This window comes from Pseudophryne corroboree, chromosome 6 (assembly GCF_028390025.1).
Source record: "Pseudophryne corroboree isolate aPseCor3 chromosome 6, aPseCor3.hap2, whole genome shotgun sequence".
Lineage (NCBI taxonomy): Eukaryota > Metazoa > Chordata > Amphibia > Anura > Myobatrachidae > Pseudophryne > Pseudophryne corroboree.
The window spans coordinates 553,077,844-553,092,326 of NC_086449.1; the positions used below are offsets into that span (position 1 = coordinate 553,077,844).

The 14,483-nt window shown below is 40.5% G+C and overlaps 1 protein-coding gene across 4 annotated transcripts in view; it reads right to left on the reverse strand.

Moving 5' to 3' along the window:
- OTOGL (otogelin like) overlaps positions 1-14,483 on the reverse strand; it is a 280,245-nt gene that overhangs the window by 119,568 nt on the left and 146,194 nt on the right. For all 4 annotated transcript variants that reach the window (XM_063927720.1, XM_063927722.1, XM_063927721.1 and 1 more), the window contains exons 33-36: positions 12,478-12,756; positions 8,201-8,318; positions 7,721-7,800; positions 2,281-4,502 (exon numbers count right to left, since the gene is read on the reverse strand). In XM_063927720.1, the coding sequence (XP_063783790.1) occupies positions 2,281-4,502; positions 7,721-7,800; positions 8,201-8,318; positions 12,478-12,756 (2,699 nt within the window). The remainder of the gene's footprint in view (positions 1-2,280; positions 4,503-7,720; positions 7,801-8,200; positions 8,319-12,477; positions 12,757-14,483) is intronic.

A 14,483-nucleotide genomic window follows, 5' to 3' on the forward strand; every position in this document is an offset into this window, starting at 1 on the left:
CGGCAGCTCCCACCCGGCTCCAGCAGCATGCTGGAGCCGGGTGGAAGCTGCTGTGAGGTCAGGCGGGTGAGTGACATCCAGCTGCAGTGCTGATCGTAGCGCTGATCTCCTGTATGCCCGCCGGCTGTCCCCCCCCTCACCTTTTCCGGTTCCATCTCATTCCGACATAATTTTGATGTCGGATTGAGATAGTCGAAAAGGGGGCCAAAACCTGTCGGATTTGGCCCCGTTTTCGACATCAACACGTGGATCGGCAGCTAATCCGCCGATCCACGTGCTTTTTGACAAGTCGAATGCCTCGTCTTGTCGAAAAGCTCTGAATAGGTCGAATCAGGATTCAACCTTAAAAAGTCGAAAACTGACGTCTTTTCGACAGACGGCAGTTTTCGACTGCAATTGAATATACCCCATAGTGGTCACTAGGACGCTCTCTGTACTACACAGTGGTCACTAAAATACTCTCTGTACTACATAGTGGTCAATAGGATGCCCTCTCTACTACATAATGGTCACTAGGATGTTCTGTGTTTAATATTAGTCAAATTGGGCTGTCTTGACATAACAATTTTTCAAATATTTCAATGACTATATAAAAACATGCAATGTTCATCACACTTATTTTTGTATTTCAGATCACTGGTATAATATCATTGATCACATGCTTCTGCTTGCCCCCAATATCAAACAGGTTCGGTATGTGTGACCGGTGGTTGGGATACCTTCGGTCACCATACCGGTGCTGGGATCCCAATGTTTAGATTGCCAGCGGGGGGGAAGGGGTGAGCGCAATGAAGCCCCTTGCAGGCTCGGTGGCTCGCTGCACTTACCACAGGTTCTATTCCCACTCTATGGGTGTTGTGGGAATAGTCCCTGTCTGTCGGGCTTTACACTGTTCGGGATTCTGGGGTCGGTCACATAACCACACCCCGATCAACTGGATAAAAATGCTCACGATGTTTACAGATTAAAATCACCAGATAAAAATATTGTTATCGATTGTGTTGAGAGCAGGCCACCAGGCTATGCAGGTCATTCCGAGCTGTTCACTTGCTAGCAGTTTTTAGCAGCCGTGCAAACGCATTGTCGCCGCCCACCGGGGAGTGTATTTTTGCTTTGCAGAAGTGCGGACGCCTATGCAGCAGAGCGCCTGCAAAAACATTTTGTGCAAAACAAGACCAGCCCTGGACTTACTCTTCGTGTGCGTTGATTCTAACGTTGGAAGGATGGCTTTTGACGTCACACACCCGCCCAGCGTTCGGCCAGCCACGCCTGCATTTTCCCTGGCACGCCTGAATTTTTCCAAACACTCCCAGAAAACGGTCAGTTCACACTCAGAAACGCCCCCTTCCTGTCAATCTTCTTGCGGCCGCCAGTGCAAATGAAATTGTCGCTAGAACTTGTGCAAAACCACAATTCTCTTTGTATATGCACGTCGCGCGTGTGCATTGCGGTGCATACACATGCACAGATTAGCCGATTTTTACACTGATCGCTACGCAGCGAACAACGGCAGCTAGCGATCAACTCGGAATGACCCCCTATATGATATCATTCTGATTGTCATGTTTGTAAGTGTCGCCAGGTGGGTTCTTTAGGTACCACTAGATTCTCGAGTATGTCCTGGAAAGTAGCTACTTTCATCTAAAAAGGCTATAATAGCTTAAATATGGGCATGGCTCGAGATGCTCAGATAATAAGGTTATCTTGCTCTTTTGTCCAGTAAAGTGGGTGCCCAAATATCTATATATTCTATTCCAGTAGTATAACATCATAAGGGAAACTGGGGAGCTGACACACAGATCTCATCAAATGCTGCAAGTATATTGGCTCATACTGTAGCTAAGACATAGGAGCAATGTGGAACCTTTAGCACGACACTGCATCTACAAGGTAAGCAATAACTTAGTGTTTTAGAGTAAAACACTGCACACCCTTACTTCCTTATTTCCTGCACCACGTTCCATCTTTCCGTTTGGTGCATTCTCTCTGCAATTTCTGGTTTAAGTATATTCATAACTAACTCTGAATGCAAAGAGAGACATATGGATAACCACAGTGCCAACTGTATTTAACCATTCTCATGTTTACCTAGTAAATAATAACTTAAAATGTAATAAAATAAATTCTTAAATTTACGAATGTGATTATTTTCTATAAAGACAACTCCAAAAAGCATCAGGAAACTACTGTTATAATAATTAGGAAAATCAGGAACATTATTAAATTTTATATATGTATATGGTGTCTTTAAAGATGTGATTATAAGGATAGATCACTCACCATACATTCTGAAGAGCTACTTGTATGTATCATTGTGCCAAATGAGTAGTCATCTGATGATACTGTAACATTCACCATCATCTCGGTAGCTGTTTCTGAACTCAGAGACTCAGTAGTGGAGGATGCCACTGAAGCAACTGACTCAGATGTGGCATCCTTAGACAATGTGGTTCCTAATGTTATTGATTTTGTAAAGTTAGCAAAGGGTTCCAAAGTCTCCAGTGGCAGAAACGTGGACATGTCAGTTAATGTCTTATTGGTAACTAAAGAGCTATATATTGGTTTGGTAATGGTCCTGGTACTTTCTTCTGTATAAGATTGCACAGATGATGATGATGGCTTTTCTTTTATAGTAGTCAAACTACGAGTAACATTAAGAAAGGCTTCTTGGCTAGTTTCTTGGAAAGTCGTAATTCTCAATGTTGTCTCATTAATGCCCAAAAATGCTGAAGAGGTGGAAGACGTTTCTGTGGTAGAGGGCTTCAATGTAAGTGCCAGTGGTGTCTTCAGGTGTTTAGTAGTGGAAATAGAATGTGTATAGTCTTTTAAATAACTTGAATCTGTGACTTCTGCATGTACTGAGGAAGATGCGGGCACTGGACCGAGAGAAGTGTGCTTTGAAGTATCAGAAATAGAAAGTAAAGTAGTAAGCAAACTCTCCTTGGAAAATGTAGTATCGGATTCTGTTGAGTGTGTTGTAGTAACCTCCATAGTTTCTTCATGTTTTGTATAAGGTCTTATTGCTGAACTTGTTTCAAATGAGTACTTAGTAGAAAGTAAACGCTCTGTAGATTTGCTTTCCAAGTCACTTGTTGGACCTTCTCTTGTAGGAATGCTTGTACCCAGCTGTTCTTTAATAGTAGTTAAAGTCTTCAATGGGGTTTCTGTGCTTTTAGGGAATTTCTTAGTACTCAAAGTTACAGGTGGAGTCTGGATAAGTGTTGCATTGATAATAGACCAGGTTGTGTGTTTTGTGGAAGCACTTGTAAAGTCTTTGGCTGCTATTTCTGGCTTGGGTGAAATTGTGGTCTCTAAATAGCCTAAAGTAATCCTTACCTCTGTAGAAGAAGAGGTATTTTGTATGGATAGTGTAATGTCCGGAGTTATTATTGTGGTTTGTGCCGTTGGTTGAAGGCTTATTGTAGATGATGTAGACTGACTAAGGCTAGACACAGTCATGGGAGGAACAGAGGTTGCTTTAGACGTAACTGAAGGTTCTAACAAGGTGGTGATGTCTTCTTTGGTTTGTATCACAGATTGTGTTGTTTGGTATAGATCCGAAACAGATGTGGTTGTGGGCGTAGAAGTTGTAAACAATCGGGTAACTAATGGAGACAAATGAATAGATGAAGAAGTTAATGCAGTTTTTGGAGTTACAGAAATGTTCATTAATGTTGTCAGGCCTGGCAAAGCAGATACAGATTCATTTAGTCCAGATGTCGGAAGCAAAATGCTGGTTAATTGTTTTCCAAGAGTCACTTGAGAAGTTGCATGGGAAGATTGGCTACTGAGGAGTTCTTTAGTAGTGGTGGTACTAGATGTGAGAGGGACAAACACAGATGATGTAATTAAAGGAGTAGTGACTACAGTCGCGGTCAGTGAAACAGAAGACATACTTGTTTCCTTGGGTGATGTTATGTTTAATAGCCCTGGTAATCCTGATACATCTGTGACTGAGGGATATGTAGTACTTTCTCCCACTGATGAATATGGAGATACAGTAACTGACTTTGTAGTTAGCTGGAATAGACCCTGTGAAGACTGTCCTAACATTCTTGTTGGTGTTTTAGTTGTGTCCACAGCTTCCTTGGGAGGTAGCGTTTTAAAAGTTGCAAAGGAAGTTATAGTGTGAGGTGATGTTGGGTGTGAAACTGAAGATGTGACTGTTGAAGAAGAGTCTATGCTTCTTGTTGTTACCTCCTGTACATGACCAGGGAGATAAGTACTTTGTGTTGTTTTATAGTAATCACTGGTAAGCAGGTCAAAATATGATTTGTACTCTGAAGTACTTGAAATTGCTGATCCTATGTATGTTGCATGAGTCATGTTAGTTGGTCCTAGGAAGGATAATGTTGTAGAATGTGATGGCAGATCAGAAAAATCTGGCAGTATGGAATCTGTCATTGCTGGATATATCACTTTTGTAGAAGTGATAGTTGGTGCTGATGCAGTTTTTGTTGGTTTTGTTGCAATAGGAAACATTGTTGATTTGACTGGGACACCTTTGGAAAAAGAAATAAAGAATGATTGTGAATAAAAAGTATATATTGTAAATATTTATTATTTATTTATTAACAGTTTCTTATATAGCGCAGCATATTCCGTTGCGCTTTACAATTAGAACAACAGTAATAGAACAAAACTTGGTAAAAACAGACATAGAAGTAAGAAGGCCCTGCTCGCAAGCTTACAATGTATAGGGAAATAGCCATGTACACTGACATTAAGGGAAGTAATTTAGTAGATCTGAAAATAAAAAAAATGTATGCTTTAATTACATGGCTGTGATTACTGAATGAGCTTAGCAGGAAATCCAATCTCTTGCTTTATCACTATTATTGCAAAAATTAAGCTACTGTATTACCAGTTTAATGAAGGTGGCTCCCTGCTTATTGAGGTAAGATACTGACTGGGGGTGATGAACCATTAAAATGGAAATTAACTCCCCCATATGACTGGCAGGAGAACTCAGCAGCATGGTGTGCCTGGCGCAGGAGGGAGGCCCACAGCAGCATACAAATGTATCCTGCTTACAACCAATCCTGCTCACCCTCTGCTATCATGTATATCCCACCTATGCTAGTTTCAAGGTCAATCACAACAAAGTTTCTGTATTCGCTGACAGTAGTACAGTACACTGATTACTTGCTTTACTCTCTGAATGGGGGTAAGTAGACCATATAATATGCTGCCCAGAGCTACTATAATATTATATTATCGCACCTCAATAGTGCTGTCTGAAATACTGTTTAATACATCCAGGTTGGTAGTTAATGAAAAGTGTAAATAATTGTCTACCACCAGCAATATAAAAATCAATAGAAATATATTCAATCAGTTAAAACCAGTGCAATCTATGGGGAGCCCATGAAGGCATTGCTTCCTTCCCACTAGGCAGCCATGCCCCCACCATCCCTATTTCTTACCTTGACTCCTCAGGCTGGGAGTGTGGCTCTTTAGCCACAACACCCAAATCTTCTTGTCCTTTCCAGTCTCTTAGCAATATTTACTTAAATGTCCCAAGTGTACATGAAGCTCACTACATCTAAAAGTGATATTATCATACTTCCTTCTAACGCTCACACTATTCCCTCTGGCGGCTGACAAAGTCATGATGTCAGTTTCACTCAACACATTTCGTCCCACCATGCATTGTTAAGCTCCCTCCTTAACAGCTGCAAGGTCCTTCTATATAACATTTTCTCACCCTTCTATACTATATTAATCTACCTACCTTGTCATTCCATATTCACTGTGCTATCTGCACATATCTACAATGGCTCCCCATAACCTCTCAGAATATCATTCACACTAATGACCTTCATTTGCAAATCCGTCACCCGTACTAAGATCTGATCAAAATGTTATCCCACTCCTACTTCTGCCACTAGTTACCTGCTATTGTGTTTTGTTTTTTTTTCCTCTTCATTGCTCGCTTCCACCCCACCATGTGTTTTCCTGTAATGTTTACATCCACTGATTGCACACCTTTCCATTGTGCCCTACATGCAGGGTACATCATACTGCTACATAAGCATCAGTTTTCCAATATATGAACTTGGCCTTGTATGGCTCACCTCCCACAGTGTATCCTTCAAAGTGCGCCCAACATGGCTGCCCCATATGGTACACTTGTGGATGGGATGAAAAATACATGGACCTTGTGGTTTTGTTGGAACCCTACTCTAAACTGTAGGACTCTGAAATCACCCCCATTTTGTGTCATCTCTTCTAGGGGTAGACTATTCCACCCTGGGTAATCCTACGCGGAGCGCCCAAGATGGCTGCTGCACTTGGTACCTGTGAGGGTGGAATACACAACCCTTGGAAGTTATTACCCAAAATACCTACACCAATCCTGCATTATGCTTTCTGTGTGCTTAAGGTTATTCTTTTATGTCTGTGTTGCTTGTCTATTGTTGTATTACTAAAATACTCTGTATCATGTGTATTGTTTTTGATGTCTGTAAAGCGCCTTGAGTCCTGTTGGAGAAAGAGCGCTATATAAATAAAATGTATTATTATTATTATTATTATAAAATGACCCCATTACAAGATACCATCTGAGATATGCCTATGACCTGTGCCTTGCCTCCTCTCTGATCACTGCCTCTAGGTCTAAGGTTTGGATTCTCCTCTGCTGAAACCATTGTGATCAACTCTCAATACTGCTGGCTTCTTCCATTTCTTTTAGTGCCTACATACATGATGGAGGCTCACGTGATCATTAGCATTGAACCTGTAAGAAGCATAGGCAGCCCTACCTGGAGCAAGATTGTTCAACATAAAACTTTTAATATTAGTTTCTACTACAATACCTACTAGGTGACGCTTCAGTCACAGCAGAATTATAATGGGATCTAGAAGCCTACGCCCATTGAATATTTACGCCAGTTCATGTCTGACGCTGCTTCAAATGTGATTCCCAAACTGCATTTAGCATTTAGTAATAAGGTGACAAACTAGACTACCTTCACTTAATATTAACGGAAAACCAGTAATATTACTAATAGTAGTCAGTGGCAAACGCAGGATTTGCATGGGGGGGGGTTCCAGAACTGGGTGGAGCCAAGCACGGGGGTGAGGACTGAGGTGACCCAGTATATGCTGGGTCCATAAAACTAGTGTGTCTGTGTGTATATATATATACACACACACACACACACACACACACACACACATATATGTATACCGTATATTCACCTATATATATATATATATATATATATATCTACACATATATATTATCTACACATATATACCGTATATACAGTACACCTATATATATATATATATATATATATATACACATAGCATATTAAACATGCATACATATATATATATATATATACATACACGTATGTATACACATGTATATATATCATATTTCTGTGTTTATATGCATGTGTATACATACATATATATATATATGTATGCACATGGATATATATGTACTATAATTAAAATAATAAAATAAAGTAAACTTTTATCAAGCACTTACAAGTGCCACCAGGCAGGCTGCAGAGGATGCTAGACAGCTACAGTATTAATAATACTCATGCAGCAAAAAATAAATAAATATATATATATATTTTTGTTGGTGGAGGGGGTTTCTGGGTGCTCGGAACACTTCCCCCCCCCCCCCCCGCGCGTGGGCCACTGGTAGTATAGTAAAGGTAGAATAATATAGTAGTAACAATATAGCAAATTAAGTACTTACAGTCCTCTGGATAGACACATTTCAGTGTAATCTCATCAAGAATCATGTGGTTTGGACAGTATGGAATACATCCTTCTACCCTAAAGAAGAAGTAAAGAAAATGTTAGAACAAGACTAATTAACACCAAGGACAGAAAAACACTGAAGTATATCAATGAACGGTTCATGCCAATATTGTTTTCAGTATCAAATGATCTTTAAACAAGTTGTTTAAAATTAATCTCAACAAGAAAAAAAAGTTCAGGGGGATATAACCCGGAAAGGGTTTACTGGGATTCAAAATGTAAGTTAAAAAATATCTAATTAGATATCTTATTAAATTATTATTAGAAAGCTGCGTACTAGATTTAAAAAGATAATGTGCATTGGAGATATTTGCAATAAAGATGGTTCCAGCTTTTCCCTGACAGAAGTTCGAACTGCTATTAAGTCCTTAGGCTATAGAGGAACAATATTGGAAAACTGCAGAAATGAACTTACGGTGGAAGAAAAGAACATAAAATGGCTTCAGGATCACTGCAGGTTTTAACACAAGGACTGGCACATGGTTCATATCTCCACTCACACATTCTTCTATAGGGAACAGCTGCCACAATCTCTGAAATACAAAATTGATTATTTATATATATTTATTATCCTTATGCATTGCTACCATCTAGCAATACAATGCTGCTTCAGTAGCAGGATGTCATGGCCATCCTTATAGTTATGTACGAGGGGGCAATGCATCAGACTGAGGACCAGCACATGTTCTGGTCATGGTAAGGCTGGATGACTTTAGTAGGGAAGGGGGAGTTGGGTAAGGGTCTGGGTGAGGTTGGTGCAAGGACACAACAAACTAACAAACTGTGTCCATCACTACATATACAAATACATGTAAAATGGTTCAAATACGTTTCTACTATATTCAATGAGCTTCACTAGTTTAAAGTCAATAAAATACACAGGAAATAGAAACAATTAATTGGGAGCTCAAACCCATCAGATGGGAAACAAAAAGACTTAAATGCCACATACTGTACTGCTAGTCCAGGACAGGGAACATTTTTATAATACTGTAGATGAAGATTAATATGAGTGTGTTATCCTTTTATAAGGGACTCGTTAGTAAAGATTTTTATATATACAGTATTGTGGTCTGGGATTTTACTTTTATGTATGTAAATGACAACGCTTGAGCAAAAGATGTGTTGACGGGTTTCAGAAAGGTCTGTCCTTGACCATAGCCTCTGAGCATGGTTGTAGCTATGGTGGATGCAGGGGCTGCCATTGCTTACGGAAATGCCCCGTGAGTACTGTGTGGCATAATGTAAACTGAGGGCACTGTGTGGCATGTGTACCGGCACTACTGCTGTGTAGAGAGGTGTCTATCTAGAACAGGGGTGGGGAACTCCCGGCCCGCGGGCCGTATAAGACCCGCACAGCCTCTTCACCCGACCCGCAGCTCACCTAACCCAGGAGGGAGATGCTGGGCGCCCACTAAGATTGTGTTACCAACGGATGCCCGGCTCCTTCCCCTCAGCAGCAGCCGGAGGCAGGAGCTCACTCCTGAGCTCCTGCTTCTGGCTCAGGTAGTGTGCGGCTGTGCTCTATGGGAGAGACGTTGTGACGTCTCTCCCAAAAGATCTGAGGAGCGGGCGGCCAGATGGAGGGCAGCGCAGCCCGGAAACAGGAGCGGGGCTGGTGATGGTTGTGTTGCTTTTTTTTTAATGTGTGTGTGTAAGCAGCGTTATGTGAGGGCTACTGGGGGCATGACTACAGGGGGCACAACTACTGTGGGCACCTCTACAGGGGGCACATCCACTGGGTGCATAACTACTGGGGACATATCTACAGGGGGCATGTCTACTGGGGGCATAGCTACTAGGGCCATAACTACTGACTGGGGGCATATGTACTGGGGTATAACTACTGGGGGAATATCTACTGGGGCATAACTACTGGGGGGAAGGCTAATTTTTAAGTTGATCATTTTTGTATGGCCCCCGAAGGCTTTTATAAATATCCAAATGGCCCTTGGTAGAAAAAAGGTTCCCCACCCCTGCTCTAGAAGGATGAAGGGGTTCTGTCAAATTGTTGCTGTGGGACCCACAAAGTTCTGGCTACATCCCTGCCTCTGAGGGTAAATTTATTTTATTTATTTTGAGCAAAGACATTGAAATTCTGTTGATTAAAATGTGAGAGCTAGCGTTCCATTTTTTTGTTTAGTCCTTGTCGTGGGCTGATCAATTATTCTTATATTAAGCCCTTACCTGTTATAAGATTTTTACATCTTGCTTCTACTTTGTCATTGAACTAGTAAGGCTATATACACTGTAGAGTGAACTGGTAAAGTTATATATAGATTAACCTGGTAAGGCTATATATTGAATGTCATGTATATTAAGTCTTCAATAATTTTTTATTCAGTGTGGGCCTTATTCAGAAATGAATGAAGATGGCTGCATATGCAGCCAGATCTGCGTTCATCTCCGAACATGCTGGGGGCTGCCCAGCATGTGTGAGGTCGCCTACTGATGCGTCTGCAATCTAATTACGGAGGCATCGGATCTAAGGTTGACCCCCTGGCTGCGTTGTCAGGTGGTCAGTGGCCATCTTTTTTGGGGGGAACGGCTGCATGTGACGTCACGCAGCTGCCCCAAAAACGCTCCCGGAACGTCCCCATTTGCCCAGCCCCGCCCCCTCAATGCCACATTGTCGCCCCACAAATGCCCACCACTTTCAATCACATTGCGTCCGAATCATTCATGGATGTGGCGACAATGTGTATGTCTGCACAGCCGTGATGACACCGCTGCACATGCACAGTTTGCTGCCACCAGCAAACTGCGCTGCGCGCTGCATCAGTGGCAGGGTCTGAATGACCCCCTAAGTGCATAAATCTGCATTACCGGTTTGCTTATTATTGCAGACTTTATACATGTTATTTCTAATATTTTTTCCAAATTATTACTTAACAAAAGACTGTGTTTATCAGAATGTATATTTTTCTAACTGTGATTTGATCATTTTTTCGCAAAGATGATCTTAGATGCTTTATGGTAAAGTTTATCTCTAAGCACCCTTTATATAATTGTTTATTACTGTATATCTATATTATTCATTCAGCATCCCAACTTTGTATCATTTATGAGTCGTCGCATTTCAGTAGCCTTTATATGGTGTTAAATTAAAGAAATATGAATTTAATAACTGTGCATTTCTGTACGTTGCCATCTGTTGCTAATAGTGTGGGCCACACAGTTCTTTTGCACTCTATAAAAGCCTACCAACACCAAGTACTCAGCCCAAAGGAGCTGGCTATCAGTAATAGAGAGGCATTTAACTCTCTTGTTTCTGTGAAAATATTAACAGCTGCTACTGTATAACATGTTTACAATGCTAAATTGGAGATACACTTCAGATAAAGACTCAACAATGAATTATAAAAGTGGACTTATTTTGTAAAAACACTTCTAACGCCCTATCCACAAACGGATAATGAACCGTCTGGCAACTTAAATAAAGTAACATTTGATACAAGGTCTGCAGTCCATCTGTATCTACAGTATTATACAGAGAACAACTCTGTAGAGATCCTATCATTTTTCTGTGTGTGACCAAACATAGTTGTTTGGATGAAGTGGGTATGATATTTGTACCTAGGCTACAGACAAAGCAAATACAGTACATTGATATTTTTGTGAAAAGGAATATTAATAAATATGGCATTATTTACAGAAATCAATGGGGGTTCTACAGTATAAAAACACACTCAATTTCACTAATATTTCTAATAACTATAGTAGGATGAAATGTTTATATAGAAAAAATGTTTTCTGATAGTACAAGTAGGTATGTTGATGTTATCACTGTCATTCTTTGAGTGACAGTATAAGTATTTGGCAGGTTTTTTGGTAGTGCCACACATGCGTTTTAGCCACCCATATTATACATAAAATGTGGCCATGGATACATTTTGCTATTTCCCATTAATCATATTTTGGGGACATAAGGCAATTACAGAGAACCAGTTTGTGACAATATTGCAGCTACAGTACATGGGTAGAAAAATACACATCTGGTGTCCAAGAGACAACGGAGGGTAATTCTGAGTTGATCGCAGCAGCAAGTTTGTTAGCAATTGGGCAATACCATGTGCACTGCAGGTGGGGCAGATATAACATGTGCAGAGAGAGTTAGATTTGGGTGGGTTATATTGTTTCTGTGCAGGGTAAATACTGGCTGCTTTATTTTTACACTGCAACTTAGATTTCAGATTGAATACACCACACCCAAATCTAACTTTCTGCACATGTTATATCTGCCTCCCCTGCAGTGCACATGGTTTTGCCCAACTGCTAACAAATTTGCTGTTGCGATCAACTCAGAATTAGGCCCAATGATCTATGTATGTCTGTGCATGGCTCTCCAGTTGCACATAGTATCAAAGTGGTATCGTCATGTAATCATCACTAAGATAAGCAACAGTATTTATTATTATTTATTAACAGTTTCTTATATAGCGCAGCAAATTCTGTTGCGCTTTACAATTGAAATAACAATAACAAACTAAGGGATAACAAACAGTCATAGAGGTAGGAAGGCCCTGCTCGCAAGCCTTCTATACAGTAATATCATCCAAGCATGGTTGTCAAGTACTATAGAAAGTCCAGGACACATTCTTTTATAAAAAAAGATATATATTTATAGTTTAGAAATCTAAATGAAATATATATGTATGCATACACATAAGTTTTGCTATTATCATAGCTCACCTTCAATCTTGAAACCACTTGATAGTTTAAACTCCTCAGAATTGTCGTATTTTGACACTTTAACCTCTGTTTGCGTAAGAACAATAAAGAATCCTTTCTTGCTGTGTAATTCAAAGGCACTATATCCCGGAATCCAGAGTCCTTGGTGGTGGAAAAAAGTTGCCCTTCTACGAAACATTGAACTGGCTTCCCATTGTTCCAGCCATACACTGTCATTTTCTTGCACAGATAGGAAGTAATTTGGCCTTTCCGCAGACTCCAGAGAGACAAGTGATAGCGCTACGCCACGTGACAGGAATAACAGAATTAGAATACTTGGTAGACAACATAATTGTATTATTTATCACAGAGTGACATCTTTCTAGAATATCTGTACAGAAATGTGTGGATTAACTGATTCATAGACTGAGGCAGGTATAATGTCCAACTCTCCTGATTTTGGTGAGATATTCCTAATTGGAGGGAACTGTTCTATCTACTCACGGATCAAGAATTTTGACCCTATTCTAGGATATTTGAGAGATATGCCATGATGATGTGTGGCATCTTCAATGTCCGTGTACCAGAAACAGGTGTTTGCAGAATTTATTTGGTTTTACTAGGTAATGGGGACACCAAACAGTTTTAGAAGCACCGAATACCTGGACACCTGCCGAATTAGAATTTTTATATGTATGTGATTCCATTCTCAGCTTCAGTTCTCTGTAGTAGGCTGGGGAACTAATGCTGTACTTTTTGGTAAAGCTGTAGTGGAATGACAGGGCAAACCTAAAATGTGTGCTTTATCTTTATGGATCATTTCTTTAAAAGAGAAGAAAACTTTTTACAGTGTTGGTTCTTCCAATATTTATAATGTTTAATAAATTTAGGTATGTGATTTTAATCACAACTCGCATTTGCGCAATCATTTTCTAATTTGTTTGCAACTGAATAACTTACTGTTTGTTTTACTTAATAATGCAGCGATAATCTACAGCAGAAGGACATGTTTTTTCATGTACTGATATATATGGCTAGGGGTTAAGTGAGCCTGAATGGAGTGAACTGCGTTCTGTCAGTAGTATTTGGAGGCAGAATGCGCGCGGTGCAAAAAAGGGGTGCGTTATCACAAGAAAGGGGTATGGCCACACAATAGTACCCCCAATTCATGTACGCCATACAGTAGCCCAATCTTATTGTCAGTACATCGCATGTAGTGCCCCTATTTCATATTACAGTTTCACCAGAGTAGTGCCCCTTACCCACGTTACGGAACACAGTGCTGCCCCATATTCATGTTATGCTACACAGTAGTGCCCCTTAAACACATCAGTATCAGTGCCGCTTATACACATAATAATGCCCACATTATCAGTGCCGCTTATACACATGCCCACAGTATTAGTGCCGCTTATTCACGTGCCCACAGTATCAGTGCCACTTATACACATGCCTACGGTAGCAGTGCCACTTATACACATGCCCACAGTATCAGTGCCCCATATACACATGCCCACAGTATTAGTGCCACTTATACACATGCACACTATTACTTTAGACCAGGGCTGGCCAAACCAGTCCTCAGGATCTACCAACAGTACACATTTTCCAGACCACCTAGCTGGTGCACAGGTGTAGTCATTACTAATTAAGATGTGCTGCATTCATTTCTAACTGACAATTCTACAGATCTCCAGGAGGCCTAGAAAACATGAACTGTTGGTAGATCTCAAGGACCGGTTTGGCCAGCCCTGCTTTAGACAGTATGGGGGTAAGGGCATAGATGTTGTAGTTTGCAGTGGGGAACTGAACAATCCTATAATTGGCTCTGGTTCCATCTAATGAAAGGGGAGAAGGTGGTGGGTGAAATGATTTCCACCACCTGTCCAGGACCACTTTAAGCTAAATGTAATAGCCTTCGAGTTCCGGAGATGTGGGAATTTTGAGCGAGTTAAGGCTTGTAAATGATTGCTGTTTTAAAAAAAACTGCAAAAATTGCTGCATCTCCATAACTTGGATTGCATTAA